The sequence below is a fragment of the Phyllostomus hastatus genome, unplaced genomic scaffold (assembly GCF_019186645.2).
Source record: "Phyllostomus hastatus isolate PE091 unplaced genomic scaffold, TTU_PhHast_1.1 phas_contig_524, whole genome shotgun sequence".
In the NCBI taxonomy this organism is placed as follows: Eukaryota; Metazoa; Chordata; class Mammalia; order Chiroptera; family Phyllostomidae; genus Phyllostomus; species Phyllostomus hastatus.
This window is the reverse complement of record NW_025333900.1, coordinates 2,385,573-2,407,364: the sequence shown is the minus strand read 5'-3', so window position 1 is coordinate 2,407,364 and position 21,792 is coordinate 2,385,573. Positions and strand designations below refer to the sequence as shown.

Below are 21,792 nucleotides of genomic sequence, written 5' to 3'. Positions count from 1 at the left end.
AGCTTAGTTTCCTCACCTACAGAATGGGATTCCCAGCAGCAGCCACCTTGCAGGGCTGCGGTGAAGATTATCAGGTGAGGTGCTGACAGGAGGGCACTTTTGCCAACAGCAAAGGGCCCTAAAGCCTTAGATGTTATGTCAGAGACTGTGACGTTATCTAAGTGGTCATCTCTAAACATAGGGTGGTTTTTCTTTCAATTAGCCAAATATTCTAAGAAACAGGGCCTTTTTTTCTGTCATATGCTAAGATTAACAACAAACAGGAATAATTGTTGCAGATTACTCTGATAATGAATAGGAGAAAAATCATAGGAAAACTAAAGTGCTCCCTTTATCTATTTCAGGTCAAGAGGAAACTCTTAAAATGTGGCCAGAGAGTAGCCTGAAGGATTTGCCTATTCACTTAGTCTGTGAATACACCCCCTGGACCCCAGTTTTGAAAAGCTGCTGGAATAATCAACCATTTACAAAAACTATGATAGAGAAAACAAAATAAGACTCTCTATCTTCCCATGATCAAACTTTTTAAAAAACCTTTGCAAGTTTGTTTGAAACACTGAGATCGAGTCTGTTCCTGCTGAGTGAAAAGCAGCTCCCTTGTCCTCCACACTTACTATATCATGGAAAAATGCACAGGCAAGTGGGCCAGCTGCGAGGCACAGACAGAGAGCTCTGGAAGTGCCTGACAAGATGTGGCTTTGTTTCTTGACATCCAGTGTCGGGCTTGCAAGCTGTGACTCCTGCATGTCAGGGCTCAGAAACGCGTCTTAGTGACACAGTGTCAAGAGCTCAGTTTTACTACATTTCCTAACAGCTGGAGGCTGGGGTGAGAGGGCATGAGGCTGCAAATGCCCCCGTAAGGCTCTGAGACATGTCTCATGGCTGAGGGTCCCGTGACAGGCATGGCTGGTGCCTCAATGCCCTCTCCTCATGTGGGTTTGAAGTTTTATTCCACCTCCTCTGAATAGCCTCACTCAAGCCTTCCTGGGACAACTTTCTTGTCTCTCACTTAAAAAACAAACAATAAGTGTGTGACTGTTCTGCACTTTCTGTCAGACAGGGAGTGCTATGGTCTTGACTCGGCTCAGCACCTTTCAGAAGATGTTGGCATTTCTAAGGGGCTTTTAAAAAGTGTTTTCTATTTTGTGCAGTGAGGTAATGGGAGATGTCAAACGATCTGAAAGCAGTTCAGCAACCTGAAGAGCTGACGTGTGTTATGTGAACGCTGTAGGACTCAATAACTATATTCAAGTCATATTTTGCTGGTTCCATCCCTCTGTCTCAGCTTGGACACTAGTATCTAATTCTAGTTTTGTTAATGGGAGGGCTCAGAATCCACAGAAAAGACCACCAATCCCAGCCATTCCCATCCAGGCTTTGTGGATGGAGGATGAGTGGGCCCAGATGCCCTCCTTTCATTTCTCCCATGTCCCCTGTAAGCTGTGAGCCACTGATGGTGACGATGATGAGGACGATGAGGGTGAGGAGGGTGCAAGGGCCAGGTCTACTCCAAAGCTTCACTCAGGTCTGTTTTATCCCCTTCTTTCTTTCAAGTGATTCACAGTGACGCATGCCCAGGGTGCACTAAGTCAGTCAGTTGAATTGAATTCATAATGCCTTTGATTGTTATTCCTATTTTTAGAAAGTGCTTTTGTAGCAGAAGAAATTACCTAGCTTGGGGAGGTGCCAGCTCTCATCTAGCATTACTCCTCAGATTTTCAGAGGAGACACCATTTGCCACCTTGGAGCGAGACGCTGGTGTGCTCGACTCAGCACCCATTTTCCCAAACCGTAAACAGTGCTGCAGCTACAGTTAGCAGTCAGGATTACTGTATTTATTCCCTGTGCTATGGGCATAAAACTGGATTTCAGTTTTCTCTCTTGAATATTGTATTATGATTTAAAGCAGCACAAAATCCTCTGTCCACGTTATTTTATACACTGCCTTTAGTGACTGTAGTGTGAACTCATTAGGAACATAAAATACAGATTTAGAATTCTCTTTCTGGTATATTATTAATTTCTAAGTAAGAAAGAATGCCAGATTAGGTTTCATGGGATGATCAAGCTATTATTTGTCTGCCTTCCCTCCCTCCCTCACCAGCCTCCTGCCACCAGGAAGGCTTCAGCTTTTCTGGTGATGGCAGTGACAGGCAGTGAGGAGGGGAGAAGAGGAACATTTGGTACCTCCCCAAGGGGGGGTCCTACGTCTGATCTATAATATGGTGTTAAATGCTGGCTTTCATGCCTTAAGTATCAATTCAAACTATCAACAATCACAAGTGCTTTAATCCTAAATCCCCCTGATTCCCAGACTTGTGGGCAGTAAGGAAACGAAAGCAGTTACATCTGTTTCAATCAACTTCATGCAACCTAATGTATTCTTCAGCAGTCATTCGTAAACATTCTGAAAACCATCTGACTAAATTCCTGAAACAGAGTGAGTTGGGTCTCAAATTCTTTTCAGGAATATGGTATGTTGCTTTAATGATCAATCCATGTAAATACATTCAAATTAATTTAGATCCCACAAGGTGCTAATTCCAAGTTGCCTCAGATGCACATCTGTATATCCTCACATTCACATTTACCACACACACACAGGAGTTCTGTCTCATCATGCCACCAAAACGTGTAGCGCACTCACACAGAATTCACACTACACTTAGGAAACACAAGAGCTTTGAGACCAGAGGTTAGAACCAGGGGCCCAGGCTCAGACATGGTCCATGGGTTGAACGGAGTCCAGAAATGCATTCTGCCTGTTCTGTATAATGTTTGCAATTTTTGGAATTCTCATGAAAAAATCCAGATTTTTCTTCAGAAAATCTGACAAACTGGTCATCCATTTCTACAAAGTAACAGGGTACTGAAGTTGAATAGTGGCACCCCCTACAGAAAGGGATGGACTTTCCCTCTCTTTCCCTCTCTTGAGAACTTTCCCAGTTCTTAACACTCCCTGTTAACAATCTGCCTGCTTCACATACGTTCAGCACCTATTTGGTCTTGGAAGACATTTTAGGTTGTAGCCCCCTTTCTAGGTAGACTGATTCTATTCTTCCCCAAATGTTATGAATTGAATTGTGTATCCTCAAATTTATATGTTAAAGTCCTGATCTCCAGTACCTCATTTGGAGCCAGGATCTTTACAGAAGTAATCAAGTTAAATTAACAGGGTCATTAGGGTGGACCCTAATCCAACATGATTGGCATCCCTACAAGAAGGGGAACACTGGATACAGACACACATGGAGGGAGAAGTGAAGATGAGGGCAGAGATCAGGGTGACGTGTCTACAAGCCAAGGAACACCTAAGATTGCCTGCAAACCCCCAGAAGCAGTTAAGAAGTTGGGGATAAATTCTCCTTTACAGCCTCAGAAGGAACCAACCCTGCCAACAGCCTGATCTCAGACCTCCAGCCTCCAGAACTGTGAGACAATAATTTTTTTGTTGTAAGCCACTCAGTCTGTGGTACTTTATTATGGCTGCTCTAGAACACTGACACTCCAAGTAGCTCAAATTAAGTATCTTCCTTTGATCATTGGGAAGAATCCTGAGTGAGTGGCTTCAGTCACTGGCTACATCTCATCTAGAAAAAGGGCAAGGAGAAACATTCCTTCCAAAACTAAGCAGCCAGGCTGCCAAGATCTTTCTCACAGATGTTTCTAATGATAAGTGGGGACTTATCTCCAGCTCAGGTTGGTGCCGAAAAACTTCTGATCAACCATGACTGCAAAAAGATGATAACAGTTCACCCCTGAGCAGGTGGGTGATATTTTAGTGGTGAAGAAATATTTTAGGAGAACAAGTGTGTCAGGGATGCAGAAAAATGCCTGAATCCTTATTTACTCCTGAGCTTAATTTAGATTACATACTCCTACGTATACACTTCAAGACACCTTCTGTTTTATTTTTCTTATCAGGCTTTTTCTGCCTCTGTCTGATCCAAACATTGCAGAGGGCACTGGAGGGGACTGAGGGAGAAGGCTGGGCTGGCTGGGTCTGAAGAGCCAGCTGCCCCCCAAGAGGAGGCCTAAGTGACTGGCTGTTGAGTAAGGTTGTGTTTCAGGACATGGTTCAGAGTCTTATTCCTTTCTTTTAAAATAAAGTAGTCCTGGTGACTTACAGAATGATTCACTTTCTGAGATGTTTCAGAAATGAAAGCATTATTTATTTTTTCTCTTGCTTTTTATTGTTGACACTATTACAGATGTCTCCATTTCTGACCCCCGACTTTGCCCACCTCCACCCAGCCCTTAGCCCCCTTCCCTCTGGCCATCACTACACTGTTTGTGTCCATGAGTCATGCATACATGTTCTTTGGCTAATCCCTTCACCTTCTCATATCCAGTAGCCCCCTCCTCCCCTCTGCAGCTGTCCGTTAGGCATCACACTTCCCTTTAGTACTTGAAAACCCCACTAGCAGTGGTCCTGAGCTCCATCCTCTGGGGGATTTCACTTCTTCAGCCAATTGATGTCCCAAGCTGCAAAGTGGAGGAGGGCCTGAAGGGGCTGCTCTGGCTGACCAAGACAGGTCACCCTAACTATGAACATTCAGAAGCATGGCTCCATGTCTAATTATTTATTTTTAAAAATAGTTTAAAAAAATATTTTATTTATTTATTTTTTAGAGAGGGGGAAGGGAGGAAAAGAGGGAGAGAAACATCAATGTGTGGTTGCCTCTCCCACGCTCCCTACTGGGGACCCAGGCATGTGCCCCAACTGGAAATCAAACCAGCAACCCTTTCGATCCCAGGCTGGCACTCAATCCACTGAGCCACACCAGCCAGGGCTAATTTTTTAAATGATAATTCTTAAGGGGATGGTAAATTGGATTTCAAATAAAATGGAGTCATGTGGATTAACTAGGACTCTGGGGGAATAAAAGTTTTGGTAAATGAAGGGAAGCAGAAGAGGATCTGATGGTTAAGATGGCAGTTAGGCTGACCAGTTACAGGGTTCTGGTTGAAGAGCCCTGAGACAACACACAGAAAGGAAGCAGCTTGGTTTTACATTTAGTGGGAGACTCTGCCAGGGAGAGGAATTGTCCTGAGATCTCCGCATTTCCCCTGACTAGAGGTTGCTGGAGATGAAAAGACCTGCTCATACAGCTCTGAGCAGGGACCCCCAGACCTGTGGACTCTATGCTTTTTGAGGATTCCATCAATGAAAATCTAAGCATGTCCCCCTACATACCTCATATCTTTACTTAGAAGTCATATACAAGTACTACTGCACTAATATACCGTGCACACTATAATATGGGGAGAATCAACTTAAAAAGAATGGTATAAAATAAACAGAAGTTCTACTATTTTCATCCCCCACACACCTGAGTAGATGGCCTCATTCATCCTTTGGTTCTCTGCACCCACCTGAGTCTGTAGAGTGGCCCCTACTTATCTGTGGGGGATATGCTTCAAGACCCCTAGTGGGTGCATGAAACTATGGGTGGTAATAAAACTTGTATGTACTGTGTTTCTTTCCTAGGCATATACACCTATGATAAAATTTAATTTATAAATTAGGCACAGTAAAAGATTAACAACAATAACTAATAATGAAATGGAATAATTATAATAATATATTGTGATAGAAGTTATGTGAAGGTGGTCTCTTTCCCAAAGTATCTTATGCTGTGCTCACTTTTCACCTAAAGAAAGTCCTTTATGGCTTCTCTTTGGCATATCACAATTGCTAAGTAAAATAAGAGCTACTTGGATGCAAACACCATGATACCTAGATAGTAGATCTGATGACCAAGACGGCTGCTAACTGCCTAATGGGTGGGAAGTGCATCCAGCATAGAATGTACTAGCTGAAGGGGTGATTCATGTCCTGGGCAGGAGAGAGCAGGCAGAATGAGATTTTAATGCACTATTGGAGTGGTGTGCAATTTAAAACTTTAAATTGTTTATATCTGGAATATGCCATTTAGTATTTTCAGACTGTGGTTGACTGCAGATAACAGAAACTGCAGGAAGCAAAACCATGGATTGGGGAGGAACTACTGTATACAGAGGAGCAGAGTCACACGCACCCAGCTGATCATGCACATGTCTCAAAGGCGGCCCATACTTCTCAAATGGTGGTTGGCTGAAAGAGCTATGATCGAAACATCCAGATGACTTGGTGACTGAGATTTAGGGGGGGTCTGCTCAGCAGCATCAGTGAGAAAACTTTTTGGAAGAACAATATTCTTGTGTTCTTACATAGGAACTCTTCCTTAGTGCTCGACATCCTTTTACTTAATATTTATGTTCTCCACTTCCAATGTGGGATTATTCTTGGAGTGATGAAATTTTTTAACATTATTAAAATTGTCAGGTTAAAATTATGTTTTGTATCTTTCTTACTCCATGAGGACTACAGACTTGACCACGTATTTTTCAAAGAATTTAAGATTTCCAGCATGTGTTCGCTACTTCAAATGGCCAAAGAACGCCCCAGCCTTGTAGCTTCAGAAATGTAAATTTTACAATAGATTCCTACATCCTTTTAGTTACTTTGTACCATAATGAAGCTCAGTTTTTTAAAAGACTTTTTAACTTTATTTTGAGAGAAAGGGATAGGGCAAGAGAGAGGGAAAGAAACATCAATGTGGTTGCTTCTTGCATATCCCTTACTGGGGACCTGGCTCACAACCCAGGCATGTGCCCTGACTGGGAATTGAACCGGTGACCCTTTGGTTCACAGGCCAGCGCTCAATCCACTGAGCCACACCAGCCAGGGCTGAAGCTTAGTTTTTGCACAGAGTTATCAGATGATTTAATCTAATCTCCTCGGTTTAGGCCATGATGGCCCAGGGAGGGCAAATGACTACTTAGGAAGCAGAAGAACCAGAGCTAGAGCCCAGGGTCCTGGTATAGGTAAGTTCTCTCTCCACCACTGACACCTCTGGTTCTCAGATTTCCCCTTCTTCTGCTCTGGCTTCAGGATACATGTGTAAGCCCCTTGGGTGTGAATCAGTGGCTGCGCTTTCTCAAAGGAGACCTTAAGGTGCAGAAGTGGCCTATCCACCCGACTTTCTGAACTCTGTACAACCTTGTTCTTATTCTTGCCCAGTTCTTATAATCTGGCTAGAGATGCCAAGGGTCTTGATACAAGGAAATAAACTTCCTAGAAGAGAGAGTGCACAGAGACGAAGTGGACTCAGCGCAAGGATGTAGGCAGCTTGACACCTTGAACATGCCTGACATTCTCCTCTGTCATTCTGCCTTTTGCTCCCTAGTCAGTGTGTCTTCTTCTAATGACCAGGGTGACTGGGTTGGGAATGTATGAGTATAATGAGAAAACATTAGTGGGTTTTATGAATTCTAAGCAGCATTAAAGTGCTGTTAGAAGAGAAAGGGTTGGTTGGGAAAGGGATGATTTGTAAGGATAAGGCTTCAGAGACAGAGCACTTTTTGTAGTGCATGGATGCTCTATGTTTCTTCCTACCTCTGAGTTTTGTCGCCACCACTACCAGACTGTCATGGTTGAGGTGTGTGAATACGGATTTACGCAGGAGAAGCTGGCAGCTGCCTCTCTTTTTGGGAGTATGTTCTGGGACAACAATGGCCTTTTTGTCAGTTACCTCTGGGTGGAATGGCTCTACAGTGCACAAGCTGAATGGCTAGCCACATACGTCTGCACCAGACCCACGTATCTACTTTCTATATCGCCCATCCTTCTCTCTCTCCACAGAAGATGGCAACTTGGGCAGCCAGATGTGCTGGCATCTCACATCTGCAGAAAAGCCTTCCATTTACACACACACCTGGGGCTAGGCTTGCACTATAGCAAAGCTGGGGAAATGAGAAGTGAAGGCAGAGAAATGCAATAAAGGATGCCCATACTTAGATGGTGAAACTGAACTTTGTCTGAGAAGAGGGGCTGGGATCAAGAAACTGCTCCTTATCTCTTTCCTAGACTCCCCCGACCCCCTAAAACAGCCTTATTTATATTATGTATAAAATGGAACAGCTTCAGGAATCATCCCAGAACTATATCCACCTGTTCAACCCACCCCCAGAGAGAAGATTTGGCTATCTGCAGCCTAGAAGAGACGACCTGGGGAGCCCAGGATCATAGTCTACAAGCACCCCAAAGCATGCATGTTACAGGCATGAGGCTTTGAATAGGTACAGGAAAAGAGAGAACAAGATGCATAGGTGGGAGCTGCATGGACACAGAGTTCAGTTCAATAGAGGGAAGAATCAGGCTCTCCCTCAATGGGACAGGCTCTCCAGAGTGCTGTGAGTAGCTGTCACTGAGGCATTCATTAAGAGAGATCTGGATGACCAAAGTGTGAATGTGTACCACACTTGCTGACAGATGGGGGGGGGAAGGGGGGACAGGGGGAGTAGGTAGTTAGATATTTTCATTCTGCGATTCTCAAGATGGCACAATGCAAGGAGAAATCATTCACCAGTGTTAATTATTTTACGCAGTAAGATTAAAACAACATATTCCAGGAGGAAACCAAGTCAATTATGGGAAACAAGCTGTCCTTAAGAAACAAAATAGATCAGGTGGGAGGGCGGGATCCCAGTGCCCCACTGCATGGCACCTGAGCCTCCACAACCTCTGTAGGTAGCAGTGTCCTCCTGGTACTTGTGTAGATGATAAGGGAAGCTACTGGGGTGAGGAGGCTCTTGGGAGAAGAAAATGAAATAATAACAGGTAGCTGAATGTTTGCTATGGGCTAGGGACTGTTTTAACAGCTTTACTTACATTATTTAATTCCTACAACTGCACACTTTACAAGTACAGAAACATGGGCAAAGAGAATAAGAGAGTTACTCACGGCTATACAGCTAGGGAGAGGGAGAGTAGGATGAAACCTGGGAGATGTCTACACATTGCACTCAAACACTTAGCACAGCGCCTGGGACAAGGTGGGGGCTCATGTGATAACTGTTATTACAGAGAGTTAGAGCAATATAATAGCCAAGGGGGGGCCCTCTGGGTAACTACAGTTCTGTATGCCTGGTGTTGTCATCTGTAAAGAGGGCATGAAACGGCCATTCCTTAGGAAGCCTCAAACATTGAGTGATTTAATGCATGTGAAATGTTTAGAAAAATGCCGGGCAAATAACAAGTGCTCCACTAATGTAAGGTACTATTGTACAAACATACTCTATATTACAAACACACACAGGTATGCAGTATAGTAATATAGCATACCCGATGCCTATGTCTGTGATGTCCGTACAAAAAGGGCAATCACTCAGAAGAGTCACAGTTTAGTGATGAGGTATTATTAACAGCTGCTGACGTCTTCTGGTTGTACAGTATAGAAGAAAAGGTGTTTATTTGATTGCTTGGTGCTTAACCAAACCACAACTCCTATCTACAGAGGCCCTTAATTCTACTGGATAGTGGTGATCTTTTACAGGTGGTTTTTGTCCTGCAAACCTGCTTCTCAGCTTCTCCCTGAACCTCAAATCAAATGAAATGTCCCAGGTTTGAACGGGTGAAGGAGAGAGCACTAGAGAAGCTAACCTGGAGAAGAAATGGAATGTTTTCCATTGACTTTTTCTGCAGTAAGCTCTTTAACAGACACCCAGAACTGAGCTGGAGACAGAGACTGAAGTCTTCTACCAAATATCTGCAGAGCTGGTGGTTCTGCTGTCCTACCTGGTGAGCTTGCTGCCAATCTGCTGCCTCAGCTCCAGTCTTTCTTCATCTGTCTGCCTGGGAAGGATGTTCTTTTCTTCCAGCTCTCGCTTGGAGGGCCTGTTGCTGAGTTTGATGGCTAAGGAGTCCTTCCTGCACACCTTCATGGCCAGGGAGCCTGCAGGAGGGAGAAACAAGTTAATAGTGCTGGCACACATGTCTATGGGCCACAAGGTGAAAGGCAGGAAGACAATGGAGTTAACACCTGAGAGTGGTTAAGGCACCAAAGGGCGCTTCTATAGAGTTCCTGGTCAACATCTTCCACACACCACACAATGTGTTGAGCATGTGAGGAGCGTATGGGGAGCCTATGACTAGGTCTTTGCTCTCCAGGAACTTCCAGTGTGCAGGCAACATCATAAAGGAGGGCAGGACAGACTGGAGTGAAGAGAATGCAAAGCAGGGAGAAAGGACAAAGTGCCTTCAGTAACTGTGGGTAGCTAAACAGAGCAGGAGGGGCTGGTGCCGGCAGGACAAATAGGATGCGCACAGGCAGCAGGTGGGCGGGCATCTGCTTGTGGCAGATAAGCCCAGTAATCACAGGAGACAAAAGAGACCAGTGACTGTGGAGCAAGGGGGGCTGTGAAAGAAAGTAAGGCTGGGCAGACAAAGTGGGGTCCTTTCGGGGTGGGAGTGAGTCCATTAAAACAGGCCATATTCGGGGACTTTTTTCTTTTCAGTGTAAGAGGTTCTGAGCAGCCAGCCAGGGCAGGGCTTCCCTTCCTTCTGCCTGGAATAAATCCATGGTTCTCAACCAGGGGTGATCTTGTTCCCTGAAGAGACACTTGGCAAAGTTTAGAGACATTTTTGGTTGTAAAAACTGGGGTGCAGGGGGAGGATGCCCCTGGTATCTAGTGGGCAGAGGCCAGGGGTGCTATTAAACACCCTGCAGTGCACAGGACTGCCCCACCACAAGGACCTGTCTGGTCTGAACTGTCACCTGTACTGAGGGTGAGCAACACTGGTCTAAAACCTTCAGTCTCCGGGCAGGAAAACAGTGCTCAGTGGCTGAGCAGCAGCTCCTCCCACTCATGGATTGTTTGGGCTGCCCCTCTGTGGTCCTTTCCTTGACATTTCATTGCTCAGCAGGGCTCTCACCAAGCAGGAGAATGAGACTGGGAAGCAGCAAGTTTGGGAGATCCCTCTGAATTTATGTAGTACTAGTGTTTTTTCTTTCTCCCCTGGTATCAGAACATGGGCTTTGCCATGAGACGTAGCTGGCATCAAACCCTAGCATTGCCACTTGGCAGATGTGAGGCTCTGGGCAGATCACTAACCTCTCTTTTCCTTCCCTTCTTTGTAAAGTGGGGCAACAGTGTCGATGCCACTGGGTGTCGTAAGGTGTAGGTCACAGAATAAAAATCCTAGTGTATGACCAGATGCAGTATGTATTCAGTGAAAAGCTGCTATAATATAAATTCATTTATTGAAGAAGTTAAGCAAATATCAGTCTCTAATCACTTAACTATGATACGTTTATCATTTATAGCCAGAATGACAGATTTTGAACATTGCTTCCTTCATCTCTTCTCTCTTGGCACATTTGAAGGCCTTAAATAAGAACTTTAAATTCAGGCCTTATAATTCAGGCCTAGTTATTGAAGTCTGCTTAAAATGAATTTGTTGCACACACAGTGGTGGGTATATCTGAGTATTATGTAGACTGGAATTGAAGGTTAGGGTCCCCACCTGTTTTTTGAGGGAGAGGCTGCTGCCCAAGGGAAACAATCAAAGAAAGGAAGAGCCATCTAAGAAGTAGCAGGTGGCAGCATGATATAATTTGTAGATTTATGAAGCTATTTAGAGGACACTTACACTTCCATTTTACTGATGAAAAAACTGAAGCCCTGAGAGGTTAATTGAGCTGCCCTGTGACCCAGGGCCAGATGACACTAGGCCCCGAATTAGAACCAGAGTGCAGGGCAGCTCAGCAGTGCTCTTTCGGTAAGCGCCCCCCACCCCAGCTGAAGAGTCGGGTGCACGCACTGGTATACAATGAGCTGTCATCATCCTCTTCATCCTCCTCTTCCTCCTCTTCTCTTGTGTAGAGGCAAGAAGAGTCTTCGTAGTCTGATTCATGAGGCACATTTTCTTTATTGTCATCACATTCAATCACAACAGTTGGCACTTGTCTTATTTCTGGAAGGCCCAGAGTTCCTGCTTTTGTGATACTGTCGCCCGAGTGCAAACCAGAGCTGTGGTACGAAGTGGAACAGGGAACCCGCTGCTCAGAGCTGTTTAAAGAGAAGGAGGAAGGGGGACATTCATTCTGGCTAGAGTCACATAAATGCATCGGAACCTTCTCAAAACTCAGTTGTCCAGTCCTAAGAGACAAAGGGTCTCCAGGGCAATTGAGTCTCACTTCTCATCTTACAGCTAAACATCTGAAGGACAGCAGAATTTTCTGGTAGTGGCATAGCCTAGGGAGGAGGAATTCTAACCGCTGTAGAGGGACAGTGGTGGTGCTAGCACAGCAGTGGGAATGAGCTCGATACACTGAACTGTATACTTCAAAGAGTTAGAATCATAATTTTTTTGTCCTGTGTATTTAAAATTAAAAAGTAAAAACACAAAATTGAAAAACTTCATTCCATAGGTTCTTCCGGTTAAGATCCATACCTCCAAGTGTCAGAGGAAAGCTCCTTTGCCACCCACTGGTCTCACAGGAGGAGTAAAAGGATTACTTTGATGGAGAAGCTAGAGATCCAGAAAGATAAAGCGCATGAGGTGCTAGCTTTCAGAGCCATGCAGTGTGATCGGGAGGGGCTGAGTGAGGGACAGAATGTTTTCAGTATGGGCATGGTGATCAGGGAGAGAAGTCGTGGGACCAGAGGGCTGGTGACCCATTCAGGAACATCAGGGTGGGCGCAGTCAAGGATGACTTAGAGAGGGTTCTCTCCCCGGGAGGGTGTCAGACGCTCAGCAGCCACAAGGTAATGATAGTCTGGGGTTTTTTTTTGTAGGTCAACTTTCCAGGAAGCAATGATGATGATATTCTTGGTCTTTTCCCTTTTAAATTGAGCCAACTCTGATAAAATGTATTTTTTAATTAAAAATGATTTGCTTCATAAATAGAAGCCATATATGTTCATTATAGGAAGTTAGGAAATGCATAACATCAAAACTAAAGAAAATAAAGTAGTTATTTTCTTAATAGAGTCTACCTGGGCTCCCAGGGAAATTTAGAATCCTTTTTATGACAGGATCTGAATGAAGCTCAGCAAGAATCATGGGCCAGAAACACATAATTAAAGTTTCTAATTCATTTTCAGGTTAACTGGGAGAAGAATTTGTATCTTTCATTTAGGGCAACGGTGTCAAACTCATTTTCACCCGGGGCCACATCAGCCTTGTGATTGCCTTCAAAGGGCTGAAATAATTTTAGGACTGTATAAATGTAACTACTCCTTAATTGTTAAGGAGTTGAAATTACATTCGGCCCTTTGAAGGCAACAGCGAGGCTGGTGTGGCCCTGCAGTGAGAATGAGTTTGACACCTCTGATTTAGGGAATTTCCCAACATAGAAAACTCAACGCAGTTTCCTCCCAAAAGCATTAGACAGTCATAAAATAATGGAGGGTGAAGTTATATTTACTATATATCATTAAATTTACCTTAAAATATTTTATACAAAAGAAAAGTCTTAACCATGACATATGAATGCATGCTAGTCTCCTTAGAAACTTTTAATTATGCGTTGAATTATTGCTATGTCTAATTTCAATTCAATTAACTTTCTCCCTTCCATTGTTTCCAAAGGGCTATTTTGCTCTTTGCATTTTTCACATAACTCCTCCGTGACACAAATGGAAAATCTAGTTAACACATTTGAGCTCTGATGTTCAAGGCAATGAATTAAATCAGCTTAAAAAAATCCCCTTTAACAACTAAGATTAAATCACATATTTACAAAAATGCAGCATCTTCTTAGACACTAGCAGCTAAAGGGATCCATTTCTTACCTAGTTTAACACAGATGGGAATGAGAGGAGGACAGTGGAGTACAAGAGAGAGGGTCTCTGGGTGAGCAATGTAATAGCCGACTGCAAGGGGAATGACTGGGGGGATCAGTGCCCCACCTCACAAGACACCCCTTCCTTCAGGCAACAACATGCACTCTGTTCCAATGCTGCTGGTGATTCCACACTGGGTATTAAGGGAAGTAGAGACAGAAGAGGCAAAAATCCCATTCCATGGCTCATGTTTGCCCCACCCCTGCCTTCTTCCTCTCTGTAATCCATAGATTAGCTAACAAGGGTTCCTACAAAGGCACTGAGCTGGGACTATTAGATGGCAAGGGATGAAAAGCAGATGATGGACATTCATGTTTGGTGGGGAAAAAAATGGAAAACCAGAAGGTATTAGTTCCTTAAGGTAGATGGCTCCAAATTGCCTTGAGAGGCAAGAGGAAGGAGAAATATTATGCAAAGGGAGATAAACTTGGCCTTACAGGCAGCCTGTGATAAACAGGAGACTGTGGTTTCTCTTCCCTCAAAGGCACATGGGAGTGTGAGACTTTGAAGAGAATGGGATTATAAGGCAGTCCTCCCACCCCCCACTGCTTAGGCAAGTACTAGGTATCATGCTACCTACTTGTCTTGTAAAATAGGCACCAGTCACGGACATCGGCGACTGCCTGTTGGGGGCTCTGTAGAAAGAGCTGGAGACGTTGCCTGGCCAATAAGGTCATTTTCCTGAAGTGTGACTGCAGCATGTGACAGAATGTCTAACATCCCATAAGGATGGAAAAGGTGTTTTCCAGGAGGCTAGGTGAAACTACCAAAAGGGTTTTAAAATGCTCTGTTAATAAATATCCCTTGTCTGCCAAAACCCTGAGAAGAAGGAAGAAAAACATGGAGATGATCCATGTATCTGGTAAGTCTGGAGCAGCACACGAGGGCAAGAAAAGACAAGAGTGAAGAAGGAGGCCGGGAAGTTTATTAAGCGACCTCAATCTGAGGAGGTAGCATACAAATTCAAGTCCAAATTTTGTTATTTGCTATTGGTCAAATTATTATTATTATTTTATTATTTAATGTCTCTGAGCCTCAGCTTCCTCAGCTGTAGCACTGGGTGAGCTGCACCTTTTAGTAGGGCAGGTGTCCCACTGGCCATGCCCTTATGTGAGACCCTCACTTGTTATCTGTAGAAACGGCCCCCAGTCATTCCCCACTTCACTCTCCTTTCCACACTGTTGTCAGAGCCACTTTCTAAAACTCAGATCTAGCCTCACCCGTTAGCACTCTGCCTGTTCCATCTACAACGCCAGTGCTCCAAGAGTGACTTAAGTGGAAAAGTCAGTTACTGCATCATGAGCTGTACTATTCAAGGCAAAGAACTAAATCAGCCTAAGTGTGGCACCTTATTGCATTTGGCCTCCACCCCTGGTGGCTGTGGGCAGGAAGGGGAACGCCCAGCTGAGTATCAGTCTCAGGAATGCTGGCTTTATAATACAGAGTTGTCACTTAGAAGATGTGGTCCACGTAAAAGGTCTCACTGCTGAAGAAAAGTGAAAACCTAGAAGAGGTCATTTAAACCCAGCATGACATGCAATGCCTTGCACAATTTGACCCATAAATTATATGGGGACAGAACCCAGCCCTCATCCCCATATAATTCACCTCCTGGTCACACGCAACAGTGCATTGCACACACTTGGCCTGGAACATGCTCCCATCCCACCCTGGCCTTAATTTCTGCTTACCTTTCAATAATTGTCTCAAGCCACATGGTGCCTAAGTTCTTGGGAGATTCCTCAATAGTAATATATAATTGTGAACATCTGTTGGCTTACTATCTCCCCTTCCCCGGCCAAGCTGTAGGTGCCTCGAGGGACAGGGACCATGTCTAATTCACATTTGTGGCAGGTGCCTAGTGCCACGTCTGACACTAAGTGGACAGCCAGTAATTGTTTGTTGTTTTTGCTGAATGAAAGAAATATGGGCTGGGATCCCTGGTACATAGGTGCATGTGTAAGTGGCTGACAAACCGTATTTACAGGGTATTAATTAAGAGATATGTTTTTCATTTTCAGAAAGGCATCCTGGTGTACTGCAAGGCTGTGGGTACCCCTGATGTGTTTGCCACATTTATCGATGGCATAATAATGGAAAGGGCATCTTTATCAAATAGGTGGAGGATGGAGGTAGAGAAGGAAAGGAGGGTGTGGGCAAAGTGAACATTTACTGAGTGCATCACCCACTGTTCTAGGAACTTTCACATCCAGTATCTCATTTCATCTTTATAATAGCAGGAGAGGTGTCATCCTCATTTTAATAAGCAGGAAATAGAGGTTCCGAAAAGGTAATAAATCAGTCCATGAGGACGCTGGTAGTAAAAGTAAAGAAAGGACCAAATATGAACCCACTATATCCAAAAACTGAGTTATGATACTTGTAACATTGTGAACTTTCATTAAACACATGTCCCACTAATTGTACATGTGTGAGGTGCGGAGAACATCATGTCTTCTCAACAGCACATGTACAAAGTAGGCATTATTACTTTATAACTATTTGAAATCTTGCTAACCAGGGTAAGTGATAGTGTTCTATCGGGCTATGGTCAGGCCATGCCTGGGGCACTAAGTGTAAAGGATTCACCTTAGACACAGGATTGTGATGGTCAGGATGCTGAGAGGAGTCATCCACTCATCTATGGTCATGGTTAGTGGCTTTTGCACCAAAATGGCAGAACTGAGTGCTTGCAACAGAGCCTCAAATATTAATTATCTGGATGTTTACAGAAAGATTTTTGACCCCTGGTCTAAACCAGTATTCCTAAACCTCGTTCATATCCACACTACTTGGTTTTCTTTTGTCTGTGCCATATTTGAAGTCCATTTACACTATTATTTACCATATTTTGCTGTGTGTAATGTGCTTCTGTGTACAATATGCACCCATGTTTTTGGTCTAGATGTTCAGGAAAAAAATCTTTTGTTTTAATTAATTAATTAACTAACATATATTTAGAAACAAAAATGATTATTGTATTCTAGGGTATTATTTTGCATAGGATACTGTTATTGCTTTCCAGAGTTATGCTTTTAATACACAAGCATAAATAAAAGAATTAAAAACTTTTATACAGATACAGAACTAGTACTACCCATGTATAATATGCATCCTTACTTTTCCCTCAAAAATTTGGGCAAAAAAAGTGTGCAATATATATGACAAAATATGGTCCTTTGTATTTTTAAATCAACAACTTAAAAAAAGTCATTAATTTAGCTTCCTCTTAAGCCATAATATCTTTGTAATAATAGGTTTCATGGCTAATTATGTGTCTATATAACACATTAAAATAAATATGGCTATTAAAACTTTTATAGAAGGTTGTCCTAAACTTGCTTTATGTACCACCACTGTGCGTGTATCACATCTGGGTTAAATGACGGCTCGGCTCCTCTCAACTGCAGCACGACTGGCATTTTGTCCTAGACAATTCCTTGTGATGGGGGCTGCCCTGTGCATTGCAGGATGTTTGCAGCTCTCCTGGTCTCTAACCACCAGATGCTAGTAGCGTCTGCTCTCCCTGTAACAACCCAAAATATCACCAGGCATGGCCAGATGTCTTTTGGGGAAGGGACCTGCCCAGTGGGAACCATAGGCCTAGAGCCTTCACAACGGCTTTGCCCCATGCTGCACTCTCAGGGCTGTCCCACGTGAGCCCTTTGGCCCTACGCCCAGGAATCCGCAGTGTCCGTGGAGTGACGAAGAACCATCCAGATCCTGTCTCCTAAGTCTCTCACTCCTGGGTCTCAGGCTGTCACTCTGGGGGCTGTACCAACAATGCGATGCTATTAGAGTTTCATTAAGTTATTTGCAGCCCTCCTAAGTCCCCGAGCAGTTACCCCATTAAGGTAGGAGCTCTGAGCTGACCCCTGCATGAAACAGCTTTTCTCATTACCTTGCCCAGATCAGTGACTTACAAAATGACACTCTAGTGGCCCAAAAGAGTCACCACATCTTCCAGAGCACCTGTCATCCTCCCCGAGGAAAGGCTGACTCATGTAATCAGATCTATTCTAGACTGTTCATGTCAAAATTCTTTGAAGTTAAGCTTTTACTTTGCTTGGAATTCAAGTGGATCTCATCACATGTGGGTTGTGTTCTGTTCCTCTCCCTGGTGGCTGAGCAGGAACTAAAACAGAGGTAAACATAAAGCCCCTCATCCTAACCTATATGGAGCCTTCCTTAACTCGTATGGACTACTACTGTACATAATGATGACAAAAGTTAACATTTTAAAATGCTCACACTGTGCCCTATATGAATTCACTTAGGTCTTACACCTACCCCATGAGATGGGGGTATATAACTGTGATTCCCCCCGTTTTAGATAGGAAAAATGAGGCACATGACCAAAGTCCCAGCTGGAGGGACGCAGGCATCACCGACTGCGGGCAGTAGTGTTACAGAACCCACTCTCTCACGGATGTCACTACACCACCGGCGCAGAAGCAGCAGCCCTGAAATGGCTCCGGACCTTACTCTTCTTCCAGAACCTTCTTTTCTCCCCCACCACTCAGCCCATTCTTTACTACTGTCAAACAGGTCTGATCCTACAGTTCTCCCAGTTAAGACCTTAGAAGGGTCTCACTGTAAACGATATATTCCACCCTCTTTGGCAGGGAGTAGGGGGTACCTCACGATCTGACCCTCAGGACACTCAGTCTCATCTGTCACCCCTCTTTACTGCACGCCCAGTGTCTCCACCACAGCGGGCCACCTGCCACGTCCCAAGCACGTTGTGGACTTTCCTGCCTCCTCCCTCTGCATGGCTCCACCTCAGAACTATCCCCTCAGAGTGTGGCTACTGAAGCATGCTACTCGCACTCAAGGGAGAGTTCAAATGCCATTTCTTTAGAACAGCCTTTCCTAACTTTTCCAAGAGAAATCAGTTCCTCCCCTGTGTTCCCACAGTTGGGTTCTCACCTCTGTCGCAGCACTGGTCACATTATGTTGTAATTTCATGTCTAAGCATTTACCCCTTGCCCCTGTTGACTGTAAGTCTTTCAAAGACGGAGGCTGATTATCCATTTCCTTCATATCCAAGTCCCATTTTGGGCATGTTTTTGGAACTGATGTATTTGGATTGAAGTCTCTTGGAACCAGAGAAGGCCATGTTACACTTCTCATCATTGAACTCACTAAAATAATGATCCCTGATCCTTAAGGTCTTGCTGTTGCAAGGGAAGTATCCTTGTGAAAGAATAATTAGGGTTTTAGATATAGTGATCCAGAGTTTTTTCCTAAGAAGATAATCCAAAGAGATAAAGCACAGAGGTCTATGCAAGGAAGAATGGCACGGTGCCCAGGTGCCCTCTGTGCCAGGATGGTCTCAGTGAGCACAGATGGGGCAGAGAGAGCTTAAGGGTGTCCGTGTTCCAGTTCTGCACTCACGGGCTGTCGGGCCACTTGAGTTAGGACTGCCCAGAGTTAGGTTGCTTTGTAAGGTGCAGTAGAAAAGGACCCTAAACTTTCTTCTTATATGCTATTTTATAATGAATTTAAATAAATATCAAAGGCCCCAGATTATTCTACAGGGAGAAAATGAGATTCTGTCCCCCATCTAGGTAGCTCCAAATAATGTAATTTTCCTGACAGATATTACAGGGATGAGCATGCAAAAACCCAAGAGCATTCAGGACATTCACAAGATGCTGGGCAGCCGCACCAGGCTGGAATATGTCCATTCTTTTCCCTCTGCCGGGGGCTGACCGCTCAGGAGGCAGGAGCAGGGCAGCCTTTGGATTTGCTGTGGTAGCTAACACACATCGTCCTTGGTGGGACCTGTAAAAGTGCTTTGTAAATGTTCATTACCTCATTTAATCTCACAAAACCTTGCAAAGTTAGGAAGGGTGTTGTTATTACCTTAATTTTATGATGAGAACACTAAGTTTTTGAGACCATAAGTGAAGCGATTACAGCAAGCATGTGGCCTTGGTCTTCTCACTGCAGGGCCTGTGGTCCTCCCATTAACCATGCTGTTGCCTCCCAGAGGACCCTCACTACATTTTTTGTCTATGTATATGCTCACTATGAAGTGCAATTTGCACCAAAAATTCAGAAAACATGGAATATAATAATTATCTGTATAATGAAAATCAAAGATAATAGATGTTCACAGAACCCAACTATTCAATTAGTGTGAATTTTGCTTTGAAGGGCCACAGGGTTAGGGGCTCTTATGGAACACAGAGGCAAGTCTGAACTCTAGGTTTGAGCTGTACAACATTTTTGATGTGAGTGGCACATGGCTGGGTGAGCAGGTGTGCAGAGAGAATAGGATACGAGAGAGGCGAGAATAGTCACCAAGCTGGATACCCCAGGCTTGGATAATGCAGTGCTGTCAGGGAGAAGGAGGAAGGTGTGGGTTTACAGGTGGCCACGTTAATGATGCATTTCCTTGAGGACAGAAAGGCGTCACCATCATCTCCTCCCAATCCCCCGCTTTATCTTTCTGCAGCTCCCTGTCCCCACTTTGCAAAATGTAACATCGTAATTGGCTTTTCAGGCCTCTCCCCCTAAAAGGAAAGCTCATGAGAATGCAGACTTTATTGTGTCCTTGCTGTCTCCCCAGAGGATACAAGAGCCTGCCTGAATGTCTTCCTTCATGAAAAAGATGAAAGAATAAACACTTGTTTACCTAAAACAGGAGGCCTGCTACTTACAACAGATATACTAAAAACAGAAGCATTCAGAAAGTTTGAGAGCAAAATTGTTGTCTTAGATTGGTAAAAAAGCAAGCATTTCAAACTCTCTTCTTCATCATGCCCCTATGACCCATCAGGGAGGTGAAAAACATTCTTCTCTCTTCTCTTTCTGTCTCTATCATGAATAACATTTAATGAGTCTTCTGTTTGGAAAGTTCAACTCTATCCTTTACCTGTACTAAACCAAGTAGGACACATGCACATTGAGAGTATACTTCTCAGATTCCCAGTCTACTTTCCTCATTTTCCTATTTAAATGGTCACATTTTTTAGAAATCTCTAAATTTTAAAAATTAAGAGACTGCCTTACCTTTCCTGTTTATTACCAGTGAGGGAAAGGCAGCTTGCTTTTTAATAATTCATAACAGATGAATGCCAAGACATCACAGCATTTCAGGGCCAGGACAACCGTCGGTCCCTTTTCAAGATTCATTACCACATGGTGATGGGCAGGCCACCACGTGCATGGCAGAGCATGTGACTCAACGTGGGTGGGGACTGCAGGTTATCAAACACCTTTGATACTCTTGTAGAAAACCTGGGGCAGGTTTTGAAATAAAAAATCACTGTGTATTTCAAATCCTTAGTCTTCACTGAAAATACTCGAAAACCATTTCACCATCATTTCTAAAGAAAAATGTATGATAAAGGAATGTTGCTTTCTAGCATCTGATTTCAATCGCAACAATTATGAAAATGGAAAAAAAAAGACATTAATCTCCTCAAAGGACACATAAAGCTTATTATCTACAAATATGACAATGGAAATGAAGTTAAACTTCAGGAAGACCAGCTTTTGCAATTTAGTCGGTAGGAGTTACCAAGAGAGTTTTCAGAGGGGACAGAGAACCGTCAGCTGTTTTCTTCTTAGAGGCCAAAAATGCGCGAGGAATTATGTTACAAATTGCAGTGCTGAAGGATGAAAAATGACAGAAATAACCACTGAAAGCCAAGAAATAATCAGCTCCATTTCAGGAAAACAGGCACACATCGTGCGATTCATCATGGCCGAGGATTGGCCTCCCGAGATAAGAAACTCAAACTTAGAGCTTTTGCTTTTTGTTGCACTTAGTGAGCAGAAACTGTGACCTTCTTTATATCAACCCACATTTCTGAAACACTGTCTGGGCTGGGGATGTGACAAATGAACCAATAAGACATGCAGAGTCTGACCAGCAGCCCACCACCCCTGCGTTCTCCGTTTCTGATGGAGGGACCACCCAGTGGTGGCTCTTTCATAAAACTTCATACCTAGACACCAGCCAACATCCTAGGTCATGCTTGGTTGGATGATGGTGCCAGGAGGGCAGAGGGTGGAGTGAGGAGGCCTATGTTTGAGTCCTAGCTGGGCCATTCACTAGCTGTGCATCTTGGTCTTCAGTTCCTTATCAGCTAAATGGAGAAACCT

At 43.9% G+C, this 21,792-nt stretch overlaps 1 protein-coding gene across 9 annotated transcripts in view; it reads right to left on the bottom strand.

Moving 5' to 3' along the window:
• PHACTR1 (phosphatase and actin regulator 1) overlaps positions 1-21,792 on the bottom strand; it is a 537,076-nt gene that overhangs the window by 41,607 nt on the left and 473,677 nt on the right. For all 9 annotated transcript variants that reach the window (XM_045847180.1, XM_045847179.1, XM_045847177.1 and 6 more), the window contains 2 exons: positions 11,648-11,895; positions 9,623-9,779 (listed from right to left, as the gene is read on the bottom strand). In XM_045847180.1, the coding sequence (XP_045703136.1) occupies positions 9,623-9,779; positions 11,648-11,895 (405 nt within the window). The remainder of the gene's footprint in view (positions 1-9,622; positions 9,780-11,647; positions 11,896-21,792) is intronic.